This window comes from Protobothrops mucrosquamatus, unplaced genomic scaffold (assembly GCF_001527695.2).
Source record: "Protobothrops mucrosquamatus isolate PMUCROS unplaced genomic scaffold, P.Mucros_1.0 scaffold183, whole genome shotgun sequence".
Taxonomy (NCBI): domain Eukaryota; kingdom Metazoa; phylum Chordata; class Lepidosauria; order Squamata; family Viperidae; genus Protobothrops; species Protobothrops mucrosquamatus.
In genome coordinates this window covers 163,977-180,945 of record NW_015386542.1, presented here as the reverse complement: position 1 = coordinate 180,945, position 16,969 = coordinate 163,977, and the positions used below count along the sequence as shown (strand labels likewise).

General features: G+C 37.4%; 1 protein-coding gene across 1 annotated transcript in view; it reads left to right on the top strand.

The window, feature by feature from the left end:
- The window catches only part of INPP5D (inositol polyphosphate-5-phosphatase D), an 82,856-nt gene extending 77,116 nt beyond the window's left edge, over positions 1–5,740 (top strand). Inside the window, exons 25-28 of the mRNA XM_029283693.1 lie at positions 360–476; positions 3,588–3,839; positions 4,076–4,640; positions 5,684–5,740. Of these exons, the coding sequence (XP_029139526.1) occupies positions 360–476; positions 3,588–3,839; positions 4,076–4,640; positions 5,684–5,740 (991 nt within the window). The remainder of the gene's footprint in view (positions 1–359; positions 477–3,587; positions 3,840–4,075; positions 4,641–5,683) is intronic.
- The last annotated feature ends 11,229 nt before the right edge of the window (positions 5,741–16,969 follow it).

Below are 16,969 nucleotides of genomic sequence, written 5' to 3'. Positions count from 1 at the left end.
ACATTTTTAATGAGAGTATTTAATTCCCAAATATGTCTTATTCTCCTTCTCTTTCTAAATCTTTGCTATGTTTAGTGTACCACTCAATCCAGTTTTCAAACAATGTTTGCATGATGGTTTTAAATGTTGGAAAAGACTGGAGTTGTCCATGTTTAGATTCACTCCCATCTAGGAAGTGTGTGTGTGTATGTGTGTATATATGTGTGTGTGTACATACACATACTTGAGGCCATCCTCATAAGTTGTCAAGGTTGTGAGACTTCTAGGTGTTTCAGTGTTCACTGATGTTAAAAAAATGTGATATGAAAATATTATTTCAGAAGATTTCAAAATTCTGTAACCTGTATTTTCCCTGAAAGGGCTACTATTTCCAGCAGGAGACCCACTCATTTGGTAGCCAAAGAAGCAGCTGCCATTGCTCGGTTTCGTGGAACTGCAGTATCTCTTGATGAACCTTGCAAAGATGATATCGGGCGGTAAGCACAGAACTTCACCTTTGAGGAAGCCTCGTGGTCCATTTATACTTGTGTAGCTTCTTCTCATATGGTGGGATTCTACATTTTTGTTATCTTAATCATGAGATTTATGTTTGAGGTATAATGCCCAAGGAAGGAAGACTTAGCTCTCCTCTCTCCAGATGTGATCCCATAATGCACAATGACATGTTATAAAACATGCCTCTTTTACTTCTTCAAGCAAAAATGCAAGGAAATGTTTTCCTTCATAGATTGGATGTACAGAATTTACTGTATGACCAATAACCTGAGGGGTTTTGCTCCACTATTGAAGAGAGAACAGTATTTTTTTAAAAAATAAACTTGAAAGCCGCACTAAATTACTTGTGAACATATGTAGTAAGACTTGAATTTTTGATTACTGACTTTATTTTTTCTTTTGGTGACTTCAGTTTCAGAATTTAATTAGCTGGTACTGTAACATTTTACATATTCTATATGAGTTATTTTTAGCAGGGAGGTCAGTAGTTTATAATCCAATGTGCTGCCAAATGGCTTCTATCATTACCAATCAAAAATATTTGCCTCCTGAATGGATTCCTTTTTTGTAGTAAGAAGAATAATGGAAGAAAAAGTGGGAAAATACAGGGTGGTTAAAAATAGAAGATATTGTCATCTGGATTCTTGGTACAAATTCTATGAGTTAGGCAGGACAATTATATAACACAGGACACATCTGAAGCATATATATGAGATCTTATTCCATTAAAAAATAGAGTATAAAAATATATGGTTATTTTAAAATGGAAGAACATTAACTAAATGAACAGATAGCATAATACTTGAATAAGACATAAAGTTGCTCCTAGTTTTCATCTTATACACTTTATGGCTGAACTGTCAGCAAAAGTTCAAATTTATAATACGAATTTATTTTTGCTCTTCAAGTGAAAAAATGTATACTGGTAGTCCATGACTTACTACCACAATTGAGTCCAAAAATTTCCATTGCTAAGCAGGTCAGTTGTTAAGTGAGTTTTGCCACCTTTCTTGCCACAGTTGTTATGCCACTGCTATTAAATTAGTAACATGTTTGTTAAGTGGATCAGGCTTTCCCATTGACTTTGCTTGTCAGAAGATTGCAAAAGGTGATCACATGATCCCGGGACACTGCAACTGTCCTAAATACATGCAAGTTGCCAAGCGTCCAAATTTTGACCAATGGTTGTTCAGTGCGATAGTCATAAATCACTTTTTTCAGTGCCGTTGTAACTATAAATGGTCACTAAACAAATGGTTGTAAGTCGAGGATTACCTGCACAACTTGAAGCCTGAGACCATTTGTGGCTTCCAAAAGCTTTGGGTGCAGCTTCATATATAACCATCAATTTCTGGAGATAACTTTCAATGGGACAGAAAATGAAATGAGAAAAACATGACTGGAAATATTTGCACTATTTAATGTTAATTAAAAGGAGATGTACATGAAATGAAGTCATTTTGTTTTTGCCTCAGCCAGTACATTTTGGAGGACAGTCCCCAGAATGTCATCAAGTACAAATAGCCGGTAAAGATTTTCAGCCAGGAAAAAGTGCACATCCCTACTGTATATCCCAATAAACATCTTTGGGCACAATATAATATAACTGGCCAGAGAAGCACCATAAAGCTAAAAAAAAAAGTGAAAGAAGCTGCTGACCATGACTCTTCGTTATTTCTCACTTTCATAAGATTTGAAGGAGTTTAAATCAAGAAGCGTGTTCCACTTGGAATAGTGCTCCCTCTTTAACTAGAAACTGCTGTTTCTCCACTTCCTTCTTTAAGTTGGTCGCCAGTGAAAATGATGTTTCGGTCTACACTGAAAAGGATAATGTTCCTTATCAAAATAACAATATCACCAACAATTATAGGTGGTACCTGCCTGCCTAACTGCCTGCCCATCTGCCCATCCATCTATCATCTATCTCATTTAACATTCCATTAAAACCACGATAAAACAATAACTAAAAGATTGCCCAATGACTCACAGCTAAATTCCAAATGTCCCTTTAGAAGATAAGGTATTCAGTGTCTTCCTGGATGCTAAAAATGAAGGAGGCCAAATGCGGGCCTATTTTCTGGTTCACAGCCCTTTTACAGAGGTAACACCCTAAGCAGATTTTTTCCTAGACTCAGATGAGGAAGTCTCTAAAGGTTTAGCCCCACTTCACATGTAGCTTTACAGCCAATGACCACTACTTTGAATTGAGTCTGGTGGTCTACTAGTAATCAGTGCACCCACAAAATAGTATTATTTTGCAACAGCAGGTTTTATTAACTAGCAGTCTATCTTCTACTTTCTATGACAATTCTAGCTTCCATATTGTCTTCAAAGGAAGACATGTGTAGACCATTTTGCAATAGTCCAACTATGTGGTGATAAGAAATTAGTTGCTATTTCCAGATATTAAGACTGCAATTTGTATACCAGCCAAAGCTAGCAAGGAGCTGCAAGTGCAGGAGGATCATTTAATTATAGGTATGCTCCTCCTACTGTTACAGTTACTGTAAGTGATATTTTGAAAAGCCTTGATGTTTATAAGCAAACATCATTTCCATCTTGCTCGATTACAGAACCCAAACTAGGTTTCATATAGATGTTAAAGGTATGGAGGACACAAATGACCTGTGTGGTTTCTACAAATGACCCCTACACTGGAGCAACCATGGGCTTGATCACCTTTTTATAACTGATTGGAAACACCACCAAAGGTAGAGCAGAACCATTGCAGAGTTGTGCCTCCAACAAAATACCACAGTAGGTGGGTGCTAGGAGGTTTCCATGAAGGGTGTACTCTCCAGTTCAGATTCTGATAGTCATCTGCTTTTGTGACCATTGATCTTCTGTCCCATGTCTGGGCCTGAGAACTTAATCAAAGGGATCCAATAATCCTGTTCTAGAATTCTTGTGTTGAGACCCACAGAGATGACCTTAGAGAAACTGCCTGTAAAACATATTTTAAGCCTAGAAAATGAAGAAAGCATTAAAAAGAAGCACAAATTTACTTTGCCTTAACTCCTCCAAATTTCTCCAGAATAACTATATGTTCTAACATAATTATTCATTTCTCTCACTCTTAATTTTTTCCTCAGGAACACAGTGCCCTCAGAGATCAATAATGCTAGCTACTTACGGATGACTGTTGCCTCTCAACCATTCACTGCAACAACCCAGTTTAAGCAAATCCCTTCACCAGATCAACAACCTACCCTTTGGAATTATGATCCACAGCCAAAAGATAATATTCCACTATTGGGATTAGAATCTCCTACTACACCTTCCACTCTGTCTCCTGGATCTCCAAGAGCTACTGCTCCTTTTGCAACTAATCGAAAAGATCAACTGTAAGTTTTATACCACTTTGGTCTAAATTTCCCATATTTTGCTTGTCCTTTAGCAGACCATTTAAAAGATGACATTATTTCTAGACTTCAGGCAACAGGACTATATAACAGGACAACTATAGAACAATAATTAATAGAGAAATTAATTAATTAGTGTAACATTTTCAAAACATTCCCAAACTTTGTATAATGGTTTCATAACCTTCCTTTTTCTCTTAATTTACTAACCTCGGCAGGTACAGTGAGGTGAGGAAAAGCATGGTGGAACCATTGCTGCAAGGTGAAGCATATTCAAAACCAGAGATGATTGATAATCCACTGTATGACTTCACGAAATCCAAGGACAAGTTACTATTTAAGAGAGAACAGGAATTGTTTAAGGTCTCCCGGAAAGAACTCCCAACTATTCCTGATCAAAACTTTCCTTTCACCAAGCTACAAGAGACCGATGGCAACAAACCTTGCAAGCCACAATCCTCCCCACCTTTCCTTGTCCCCACACACAGATTTCGTTCTTATACCTGTTCTAATCAATCTGAGGAAAACAGTACAGTGAAGGAAAAGATTCAAAACAAGCAGAAACCTTGTTCCAATTTAGATCCCTCTCTGTCAACTTTCAAGAATCCCATTAAATTAACAAGGTCTGAAATAGTGCAGAATAAACCACCTCTTCCATCTAAAAGCCAGGTAGTGCTTGATATGCAGCACGTCAAGGGCCGAGACTATCGAGAAAGCTCAGAACTTCCATCTCAAAGGAAACACCAAAATGAGGATGGGTCTATTGGCAGAGCAACTGTGCCGGTAAGTTTAATATAGTACAGTGATGGCGAACCTTTTAGAGACCGAGTGCCCAAAAACTGCCCCGCCCCCGGCCTGCCCCCGCTCCACCTGCCCACCCCCGCCCTGCTCCGCCCTCACCCCGCCCGCTCTCAGGGCCATCCACGGCCTGCCGCAGATCGCCCAGGCAGCCCTGCAGCACCATGGTGGCCACACCCTCTGCCTGTGCCCACAGCATCATGTGCTGTCCAACTGCCATGTGCTTGGCTGCGCTGCTCCGTGTGGGCCGCACCCGGGAGTGACTCTCCTCCGGGGGGGCTGTTGGTGAGGAGTGGGCTGCGGGGAGAGGCGGGGCTGGGGCAACAGTGTGCGTGCCCACTGAGAGGGCTCCGAGTGCCGCCTCTGGCACTCGTGCCATAGGTTCGCCACCACTGATATAGTACATAGCATGTATATTTTTAAACAGGAAATAGTTCTTCAGAACTATCAGCCCAGTCTGGAAATGCTAATGATTAAATATGGAAGCTTTTGCATAGGTAGGTATGTGGTGACTGAGTAACCAAGTCTATTTCAGTTTTGTTATATATTTATAATTATATATGATTTTATATGAAATGGAAGACAGATTAAAGAATCCATAGATGGTACCATAGCTTTCTCTGGAATCATACAACTACTCCAATAATAATTGAAAGAATCTTCAATCTTGAATCCAATCAAGGAAAAAGTTGGCAGAAATATTTGAGGAGATATTTGAAACAGTAGGAGTAGTAGGGCAATTTACCATGGGATATTTTTGTTACTTTTTTATAAACTGAGCAAATAGTACTCAGTTTTCTGTTGGTCAGCATTTGACCCATTTCATTAATCTTGCAAACTAATATGCTAAACCAGGTGATCATAACAATACTTCATAATTTTTAAATATCTCTGAGATAAATGGAGCTACTACTGTCTTTTGTAATGTAGACTGTGAGTGTACTTTAAGCAGATCAAGAGACAACTAAGCAGTCTTTGTTAATTGTGTACCATTTGAAAGTGTTTGTGCCCTTTATTTATTTTACAAGATCTATAGGCTGTACATCACACGTGTCCTACGATTCCCACTTACTCATGCAGAGTAAAGCAAAGCAAAATGCAATCAACAAAACAAAACCATAGAATTACAATATAAGGTTTTGGGCATAGCTGCAACCCACCTCATCCACCCACTCCTCCTTTCAAATCATATCAATTGGTAGAAGAACAAAAATGTCTTTCAGCCTCCCAGGACTTGTTAGAATAGTCTTTATAGATAAAACACAAAGAGGGAGAGGCCAGATTCCAGGGGGGCGTTGTTCCAAAGGAGAAAGGGCCACAACAGAACATTCAACTACTTAAAGGTATTTTCCCTAAAATAATAAAGAGAACCATGTTGCATACTAGACATCAAAGGAGGTATATTTGATGCTATAGTTTTGTTCACTGTGAGATGCATATATTGTCACATACAAGATGAGATATTTGTTTTGACACACTATATTTGGAGGGACTGGCTTGACCTGTCTGAGATCAGAAGCTAAATGTGTCTTGCCTGTTCCTGAGCAACATAGCTTTTCATTGATTATTCTGTCATAAGGATGGATGTTATTTTTGTCTTTCCAGTGAAAGGAAGCTTCACTGATGAAAAACCCAGATGAATCCTGAAAAGAAACAGCATGAACATTTCTCAGAAAACATCTTAATATTCTTCAACTTGGTACATAAGCCATGTAGTTGAATGTTTAAACAAGAATAAATCTTTCTGTCTGTTTCTCTCTTAGTACACATTATGAAACATAAGATAAAATTAATTTAGACTAAAATTGATTTTAAAAGACTGAGATGAACAAGTGCTATAAAGCTTAAAACTTTGTCAATTACTTCAAGGGCAAGAAAGTTGTGAATAATTATGGGAATTGAAAATGATATGGGTTGGATACATTTGAAAAGTACACTGCACATGGAAGGTATTACTATATTACAGATTAAGACAAAATGTATTTTTAGTTTCCTAAATATTTTTATCTGGTGGTTTACTGAGGGAGAATAAAAACCAAAAGTATATAATTTTTGAGCATGCACAAAGTGCTAACTTGGTTCTTTAAGAGAAAAGAGGATGCATTTTCAGCAACTATAAAATTTCTTTTGGATCATAAATCTATCCATAATAATTGTCTAATATATATATATATTAGGTTAGTAATAAGGGTTAATTTTGTGGGTACAATTGTAGGTCAAATTAAAATAATCACTATAACTAAGCAGTCTAGCAGTTTTTATTCAGCCCTTATATATACAAAAAAGGTCTTGTGGTTTGCTTTGTATAGTATACACACAGCATTCAATTTATACTGACTTCATTGTAATATCACATTGGCAATTACTTGATTCAAAATATAATAAAAACTATCTTATCCTGGTTTATAAGCAGCTAGACATATTTGGGCCTAATTACAATTAGATTTTGATGGTGAGTCTCATGAATAATTTATTCTTCTTTAAAAATAGCTTTCCATTCTGTTGGAAAATGTGGTAGAACCTGGAATAGTTTCTAAATTAATTGCTTGGTAATGTTTATTTTAAGGAATTTCAATAACTACACATAGTAGAATTATTTTTGTCTCATGCAAAATCAGGTCATGGAATATCAGTGCATGCAAGTCTTAAACTCGAGGTTAAAATTAATTCATGAGTTTATTCCAAGTATTTTAGCCTCCTCAATAATGTATTCAAAGAATGGACTGTATCTCAATGTAATGCATTTAGCTGTGGCAAGTTCTGGTTTCCTTTTGGAGTAATAATATATATTAGTAGATGGATGGCTAAAAATTTCCAAGTTTAAAATAGTTTCAAGTTAAAGATGTCAGTATTAGTTTGAATTATATTTAAAAATCGTGAAACCTGACCATTTTTGAGAAACATAGGTTATATCAAATATGAGGAATAGCCCAGAGATTTATACAGAGGGACAGGAAAAGTCCTATTATCCAGATATCAAAGATTGGATTCAAGAAATGTATCACATTTTTAAAGATTGTTTTTATACTAATTAAAACACAATGTGTTTCCCTATTACAGATTTCCTAATATTTTGCAAAAGTAGACACATTTCCATGTGTAATTTGATATATTGCTATTAAATGAATATGTCATCTGTTTAGGTGATTTATATCAAATTAGTATGTTCTTTTTTCTTTTAGTTTAGTATTATAACTTAATAATTAACTGTTGGATGCGTGTACATTAATGTCTTCCTCTTAATTTGTTTTGTATATATTTTAAACTGCAACAATATAATTAAAATTATTTCTTATTGGCCACAATGCTTATTACTTTTTATTTTTGTATCCATCTGAGACTTTATGTAAAAAGCTTTGCAATAAAATTATGCAGTGTACCATGTCTTTGATTTTCTGTGCTCATTGCTAATTTAGAAATGCAGTCATTCTTATCCAAAAGAAGCAAATAGTTATGATTGGCCACTGCAGATTGTTTAAGGTTATTAAATAACGTGTTGACATCGTCATCCTTGATTGCTACTGTTCAATAGATTTACATGAACTAAGATCCATTTGCCTTCTGCTATTTGTCATGTTTCCCTGATTCCAAGAAATTTGAAGGAGACATTTATGCTGCTGAAGCTGAATGGAGCTGTAAACAATGTGCCTGGTGAAACTTAACTGTGGTGGAAAGTAGCAAGTGCAGCAGGCTGTTGTAATAGGGTCAATCTATTTCCCACAGTGCCCCAGAACAGAATTAAAGAAGAGTAAATGGGGGAAAGGACGTGCAGATTTTTTTTTTAAAGGCCCCATTCACACAGTAAGTAGCAGTGCTGGCACTCAGAAATTTTTAAGATCAGTTCATGCAACCATTTTACTGAAACAAAGTAGCTTGGATCTAGCAATGCCTGATTTTACAAACTCTCAGTTCTATTTCCAGTAAATATTGGAACTAACAAAAATCTGGATTTCAGGCATAATGGACTTCATCCTAGACAATGAAATGTCCATTGCATGTTGAAACAATCCAAACAACGTTTTACTATGTTTTATGTTTATCTGTGTTTCAGTGCAAATAATACTTGTTGCTTTTAGATACTATTTCATCCTTTTTCATTATAGTCATGGTTTGGGATTCAGTATTTCTAAATACTGTAGTTAATGAGCCATGGCTTGAAAGGAAGGGAGCAAAAAGGGAAAAAAAGTGTAGATGGCAGTATAATGGAGTACCAATACTCTTATCTGGGTTTGATCAGATTTGCCCCAAGTTTTCCTCTAGTAGCGCTCCAGGCATCTGTTCTTGGGCTTCATTGCCCAAAGCGCCTCAATACCAAGAGGTGCCCCAGGATTGGCACAAAGGCTGCATGGGAGAGATGCAGTCCAAGGCTCTATCCACCCATCTATTCCTAGCAGTGACTAAAACTTCAGCTAAGCCACCCACCAGATCCTCTGGAAATCCATTGGGTTTGCTGGTTACTTGAAGGAGTCCAATCAAATGGCCCTATCCCCCTCAGAGTATGACACCAGTGAGCTGGAAGGCAATCAGAATATGACATGACAATTACAGAAAAAGGTGATTGATTTTACATAGAACTTTGGTCTGATTCCACAGGGCTGCAATTGTCACTTGAGTTTTACAACTCCCTATGTCAGTGGTGGTGAACCTATGGCACGGGTGCCAGAGGTGGCACTCGGAGCCCTCTCTGTGGGCACACGTGGCGTTGCCCCAGCCTTGCCTCCCCCTGCGACCCCCTCCTCTCCATCAGCCCCCCTGAAGGAGAGTCGCCCTCGAGCGTGGCCCACACGGAGCAGCACAGCCAAGGACATGGCAGCCAGGCAGCGTAGACAAGACTCTGCTCTCACACCCCATCATGCAGTTGATGCTGCAGGGCATGGGCAGAGGGTGTGGCCGCCATAGCGCTGCTGGGCTGCCTAGGCAATCTGCAGTGGGCCCTGGAGGTGGTGAGTGGTCCTGTGGGCAGGCGGGGCAGGGGATAGGGGAGGCAGAGCAGGGGCGGGGCAGGGGGGTGGAGTGGAGTGGGGGCGGAGCCAGTTTTTGGGCACTCGGTCTCTAAAAGGTTTGCTATCACTGCCCTATGTGAATTACATATTAAGAGTAACATCATGTTTTGTTTTACATAATTTCATTTATCTGAATCAAGGATCAGAATATACTGAAATTGTATACAAGGACAGAGAATATAAAGACCATTGCAATTCTTGATTTAGAAAGATTATCTCCAACTAAGATCAAATTCTTTCGGAGAATGAGATATGTTACTTTTGTCACCTAATTAATTTATCCTAGCTACTTCCCATTGAGTTACTGTGAGGATGAAAAGCAGCTTGTTTCCCACAGATAGATTTCCCAACTTCTCAGTTCTAAAAATAGCCATGTTCTTTTAGTGTGTTAAATTTCCATGGAGATCCAGCTGTCATGAACGCTTAAATGATTTTAGCTACAGTTTGTAACATACAGAATACAATGTTTTAAAAGCGTGGTTGCTTCTCTCTACCACTACCACAGTTCTAACCTAGAGCCTACCCACTAGCCCTATAGAATGAGAGTCTAGAACATGGATCAATATAACAACAACGATAATAACATAGTTGGAAGGGACCTTGGAGGTCTTCTAGTCCAACCCCCTGCTCAGGCAGAAAACCCTATACTATTTCAGACAAATGGTTGTACAGTCTCTTCTTAAAAACTTCCAGTGTTGGAGCATTCACAACTTCTGGAGGCAGGTTGTTCCACTGATTTAAGTGTTCTGTCAGGAAATTTCTCCTTAGTTCTATATTGCTTCTCTCTTTGGTTAGTTTCGATCCATTGCTTCCTATCTTGCCTTCAGGTGCCTTGGAGAATAGCTTGACTCCCTCTTCTTTTTGGTAACCGCTGAGATATGGGAACACAGCTATCATGTCACCCCTAGTCCTTCTCTTCATTAAACTAGACATACCCAATTCAAGCAATCATTCTTTATGTTTTAGCCTCCAGTCCCCTAATTATCTTTGTTGCTCTTCTCTGTACTCTTTCAAGAGTTTCAACATCTTTTTTACACCATGGTGACCAAAACTGAATGTAGTATTCCAAGTATGGCCTTACCAAGGCATTATAAAGTGGTATTAACACTACACGTGAACTTGCTTCTATCCCTGTTAATGCAGCCTAGCACTGTGTCGGCTTTTTTGGCAGCTGCAGCACACTGCTGGCTCATATTTAAGTGATTGTCCACTAGGACTCCAAGATCCCTCTCACAGTTAATACTATTGAGCAAGGTACCACCTATACTGTACCTGATTTTAAATCATATTAGCAGAGTATCACCATCTTTTTTGAAGGCCTATATGATTTTACAGTCATGGTTTTACTATGAATTCTAAACAATTGGAAAACAAGGATGAACTGTAGAACTGAATATATCTCTTTCCTAAAATAAGTGTTCCATCCAGACTTACCCACTAAGATTTCTTGTAGCTAGCTCTGTAGTGCAGATTTAGAAACATAGAAGAGATTTTGAATATACAGTAGGTGGAAATATGATAGCTTTCCATACAGCTCTGCATTCAAGGACAAACACCCACTATAGGTAATTATGGAAAAGTAGAAATTATAGAATAAGAATTCTGATTATGGCTACCACACAGCCCCACTCCAACTTGTTCATAATAATGTTTGATGCAAACATAGCTTTTCTTGCAGGAATGAATTCTGTGGCTCTCCACATGTTCCTGAAATTCAGTGATTAATTGCCTGGCTAATAGTTGAGTGATGCAAAGCATTCTAAAGAAATACTTCTGAGGGTGCATTAATGCAAATGAAGCATTTCTCTTTGGATCTTAAATCAGCTGTGTTTTTTATGTCTTACATCAGTAATTGAAAGCTGTACCAACTGGTTTACATAGGTACACTTAGGCAACATATGCAATGCAGTTGTCAGCTTGTTCCTTTCTTGGGAGTGCACATGAAAAAACAACTGAGGATAGCCTTCAAAGCAGCTGCACACATGTTTTCAGGGATGTTCACAGATTGTAGTCAGAAACTCAAGATGGCAGCCAGAATGGGGCAATCAAACCACATAAGATGCAGAGCTTCTTTCACTCTGCCTTAAGCACTGCCATGACTTTTTGACCTTGTGGGCATCTCTGCAAGTATTGCGAGGCAGTTGTGTTGAAGAGAGGCATTTTGTGAAGTACTTCTGAATGCTTGGTATAGCAAGTAGTGAGGGATATTAGGACTTGCACTTGGCAACATCCGAGGAGCCACAATCACAACTTTCCTTTTGCTTCTAGTGATGAATGATTTAGAAATACCATTATGAACTTGAAGAAGAGTGAGATTTTACCCATTTATAAATTCTATAGACCATGGTATACCACTTTGCCTCCTTAATGCTGCTAGGCAGCATATAAGAAACATTAAAAACACTGTAAAAACAAATTAAATAGGACCGATATCAAACATGAAGGTTAAAACAGTAATATTAAGAGTTTTCTGAAAATAAATAAATTTTAAGATCTACCTGAGTTAAATGCAGAAGAAATCTACTGTAACTTCAGTGGTAATTGTTTCTATACAATGGATCCTGCCACAGAGAAAGCCAAACTGATTGTTGGTGTTAAACTTATCCATGGCAGGAAGACCTATTAAAAATATGTTGAAGATTTAAGAGTGCTAGATGGACTTTAGCGGAATACATTATCCTGTAAATAGTTAGGATTTCAGCCATATACTGGCATATTTAATTTGACAACATACAACACAGGACAGAAGACAACAGATGAATCTGTGCTATAAATTGCTGTGAACAGATGTACTTTGCTAAATTGCAAAAAAATATTTCTTGTTAATTTATCCTTTTTTGCACATTTACAATTCATATTGCAACAGCTGTGATATATTCACTCATCCAAAATTATCTGCAACTTTATGATAAAGTCTCATACAATTATGCTTAATTTTAATTCTCCTTGTTCTTTATTTTTTGTTGTGGCTAACAACCCAAATCAGTCTCATCCTCAATATTTTAATTAAGGGCACAGACTTGGTATCTTTAATTAAATTATTTATTGTGATCTGATTGGATAACAGAAACAAATGCAGCATTCATGTACTTTATTTAAAAAAAGAAAATAAACATTTTAGCTTGTATATATAAGCAGATATAGAGGGGAACAGCAAACAACAAAAAGATAAAATATTTTATAAGAATTTGAATTGTAGAGCTGGAAATTCTAGGTCTCCAATTTTCAGTCAAGACCTTGTGTCCATATAGAGAAAACCAGACAGGTTTGATTGTGTAACAAGTGCTGTTGCTTTGTTATGGAAGAGTTTGTTTTTTTTAAGAAGCAGCAGCAATGCTGGAAATAGCCTTGTCTCTTGTTAATGAGGGGAGGCATGCTGATGGGATTAGGCACAAGTTCTTAAATGACTAGCATCTGCAGTTAAATAACGTCTGCAGTTTTGAACAGGTATTGTATATTGTTGCCTCTTCCTTATTAGGTTTGCCTTTGACCACTAAATCTCAGCCTTGGCAATTTTAAGATGTGTGGACTTCAGTTCTCAGAATTCTCCAGGCATTAGCCAGAATTGAAAAAAACTGCATTAGAGAATGGCAGGGGGCGGCATCTCTACTGCCTCTAGTGAATTTCATTCTGTTAAAAATGACCAATATTTCTTCCTTTTCAGCAAGCAAGCAAGGGACTTTGTTCTGTAAACAGAATAGTTCCTCGAGTATGGTGGGTATCTGCAAACAGGGAATCTGAACCTGGTCTCTGCAAGTTCACAGGGAGATGCTTTTATTTCAACCAATACATTCTCCCCATCTTTTAACATACAGTATATCTAAGGATTCAGTTAAGATTGAGTAATTTGTAATTTGTTGATTACTTACATTTAAATATATATATATATTCCATTATTCATGCCCCCAAAGCAACAACCATCTATCTGTGCCCTAGTAAAAGCTTAATGGTAAAAGGTATCCACAAAAAAAAGTTATTTTCTTCATATCCAACAATTCCTTTCTCTGAATTATTTTGAACTGGGTAGCCTTACTAATTGGATAAATTAAATTGAAAACAGTTGATAGCTGTGATTGCATTTGAACAGTCCAGAAAAGTATAGGCCAGAAGTATACAACTTCTCCCACATCATAACTGTAACCATCAGGATCCTTCAAAAGTTCTTTCCCAATTTTGATTGTTAATGTGACAGAAGAGAAAGTTTGGACAGGACATAACTATATAAAAGTAAAATGTCCCTTGAGTAGAGTTTGATTCCTAGAACCCATTTCATTTTTTTTGACAAGCATATGGAAATGTTTGGCCACTGTTTTTTAATTTTCCAGTTTAGCCTACCACTGGTGTTTACTGATATTTCCTGGTGATTCCCCATCCAAGAACTTATTAAGTACAATAATGTTTATTTTTCAAGATGTTAGCTAGATGCTGTCACAGTGAATTACTATTAATTTAATCAAAATTATCTTTTCTTTCCCTAATCACTTTTAAAAGTGCAGCCTTTGGCCAGAAGGTTGCATGCCTCTCAGGAAGGAATGAGAAACAAATCATTTGTTTCAACATTACACTACATTTTGGAACTAGGTCGCTCTGGTCAAATTTAATAGTGATTTAGATTGTCTTCATTCTCATCATACTATATGACTTACATTTATAGGTTGGGCTTATCTCCTCATAACTTGTTACCCATCAGAGACAATTTGTACTGTCTTAGTTGCAGAATTACAGGAAGGAGGCTTGAGGGGGGTTTTTTTGGTTTTTTTTTTTACATTTCAGATTAAAAGTAGCTTAAAGCCAGTGGTAATCGAAACTCCTGTAAAGCAGTATACACTATGCTCAGTGGTATTCATATATTAGCTGTTTATTGCACTAAATACTCATTATACTGTCACTTACTCTGGCTCTACTGTGCAAGACAGTGACAAAGCTTTTGTTGTGCTCTCAGGAGAGCTATTTTTAACTCTGAGTCATGTTTCTTGGCTCTTTCCCTGCCTATTAAAAATTAGAAGCACCATTAATTCCTACAAAAGCTACACCAATCGTTCTACTTCAAGGTGTTCTTTTGCTTCGGTTTTCAATACTTAGAGCCCAAAGATACTGAAATCAATACAGTAGCTCCTTTTATGATACTATAGTCTGTTCCACATGACTAGCTAAGTTGTAATGTATGAAGAAGCAGACATATTTATTACTTTATTACTCTCCTTTGTAAATGGCTCTTTAACTTTTTCCAGTTCTGGTGAGTTGAACCTTGGGTCACTCCATCATGGACTACTGTAGGACCTGGACTTTTCTGTTATTTGATACCTACCTGAAGCTGAGAGAGCTTTAGTATTTTTTGTGGAATGTGTTTGCTGACCTGACCTAGCTAGCAGGGCTGATACCTGAAGCTGCATGAAAATCGATGGAAGCCATTACAATTGGGCCATTGAATACTACATCTTGTGCACTAGTTACATGCTTTTATAGCTCAGGAGGCTTTATGCCTACTCATGCCCTTGTCACTTCACAACTGAATTACTGCAACATGCACTACTTGGAGCCACCAGTTTGCTTCCAGGTATAAGTCAAGATGTTAGTTATTACTTGTGAAGCTCTACTATACATACAGGATATGTTTGTGTTAGCTTTTTCCAAGTTGAATTTGCCAGTCCAATTAGATATGGGAGAACAGATCTGCTGAGGAGAAAAGATTTATTGAGCTTCTCATCACCTCTGGAATACCATCCTTAGGGACTCCAGATCCAAGCCTTCTTAGTGATGGCCCTACTTTGGAAGAGCTTATTCCTGAATATCTGAATCACCCCCTCCTTTTTTTAAAGAGCTGTAAAATCATGTCTCTTCAGAAAGGCATTTGGAGATGAATAAGATTATGCTACCCCCAAATGGTGGCACATCAAATTGTTTAATTATAATTGCATTGATTTATTTTAATCTTATTGTATTAATAATGCAAGTTACTAAGAGCTTTAGAAAACGGAGTGATATAAATGGTATAAACATGCAAACAAATAAGTCATTTACTCATTACCTAGGACCAAATCTCTTTTATCTTGAAAAATTAGAAAATGACCTTGTAACCAATGATAAACCTAGGTAACAAAGCCAAATTTCTAAATCTTCAAAATGGTGTTCATCTGAGGTCCAGACCTGGAAAATATAAAGATGAGTGTGAAAGTCATGTACAGTGCATGTTTGCTTAATATGAACATTACAGTTTAGTACAATAAAGTTTCACATGAATACAATTTATGAAAATTTCCTGCCTAGTAATCCCTAGCCTGTTTGTGAGAATGCTGTAAATGACTACTGAAGAAAGTGTGCAGAGGTTGGATGGATGGAAGGAACTAGCCTGCACAGGAAAGTTATTTATCACAGACAAGATTCACTTATGTACACACATGTGAAATTCTATACAAATAGTCCTCAACGTATGACCACAATTGAGCCCAAAATTTATGTTGCTAAGTGAGAAATTTTTAAGTGAGTTTTGCCCCATTTTACGATTTTTCTCACCACATCTGTTAAGTGAACCACTGCAGTTCTTAAATTAGTAACACGGTTGTTAAGTGAATCTGGTTTCCCCATTGACTTTGCTTATCAGAAAGTCGCAAAAGGGGATCACATCACTCCAGGACACTCAACCATCATAAATGTGAGTCAGTTATCAAGCATCCAAATGTAAATCACATGACCATGGGGAATGCTGCAATGGTCATAAATCACTTTTTTCAGTGCCGTTGTGACTTTGAACAGTCATTAAATGAACTATTGTAAGTCTAGGACCACCTGTAATGGTAAGGAAGAAAGCTCAAACCAAAACAATCCCTCAAAGGTCTTCAAAACATAAAATATTTAATTAAATTTTCTAAAATAGCTACTGGAAAATAAAGATCACAGCAATAAAGATATTTGGAGCATATTGTTTTCTACCACCTATTTCTACTTCATTCTGTAAAGCCGACATAAAATTACAACTAACACTTTCTTTTGCTGGAGTCCTGGAGCAGGCTTTGTTAAAATCACCCCATTTTGAATGGAAACAATTTATCTTCCACTGCCATAAGAGGAAAACCAAATAAACTGAAATGATGGGCAGCACCTCTTTCCCCAAAGCCGAATTGCGCGATCCGTCATCATCGTTCGCACTGGATAAATGCCGACCGGAGTTGAAGGAGAAGACATACGGAGGATACAAGCTCGGCCCAATTATAACATAGAACTAAGATTTGTAGCACTCTAGTTTACTTCACTATTTCTTAACCTTGACGGCTTCAAGTTGTGCATACTTCAACTCCCAGAATTCCTCAGCCA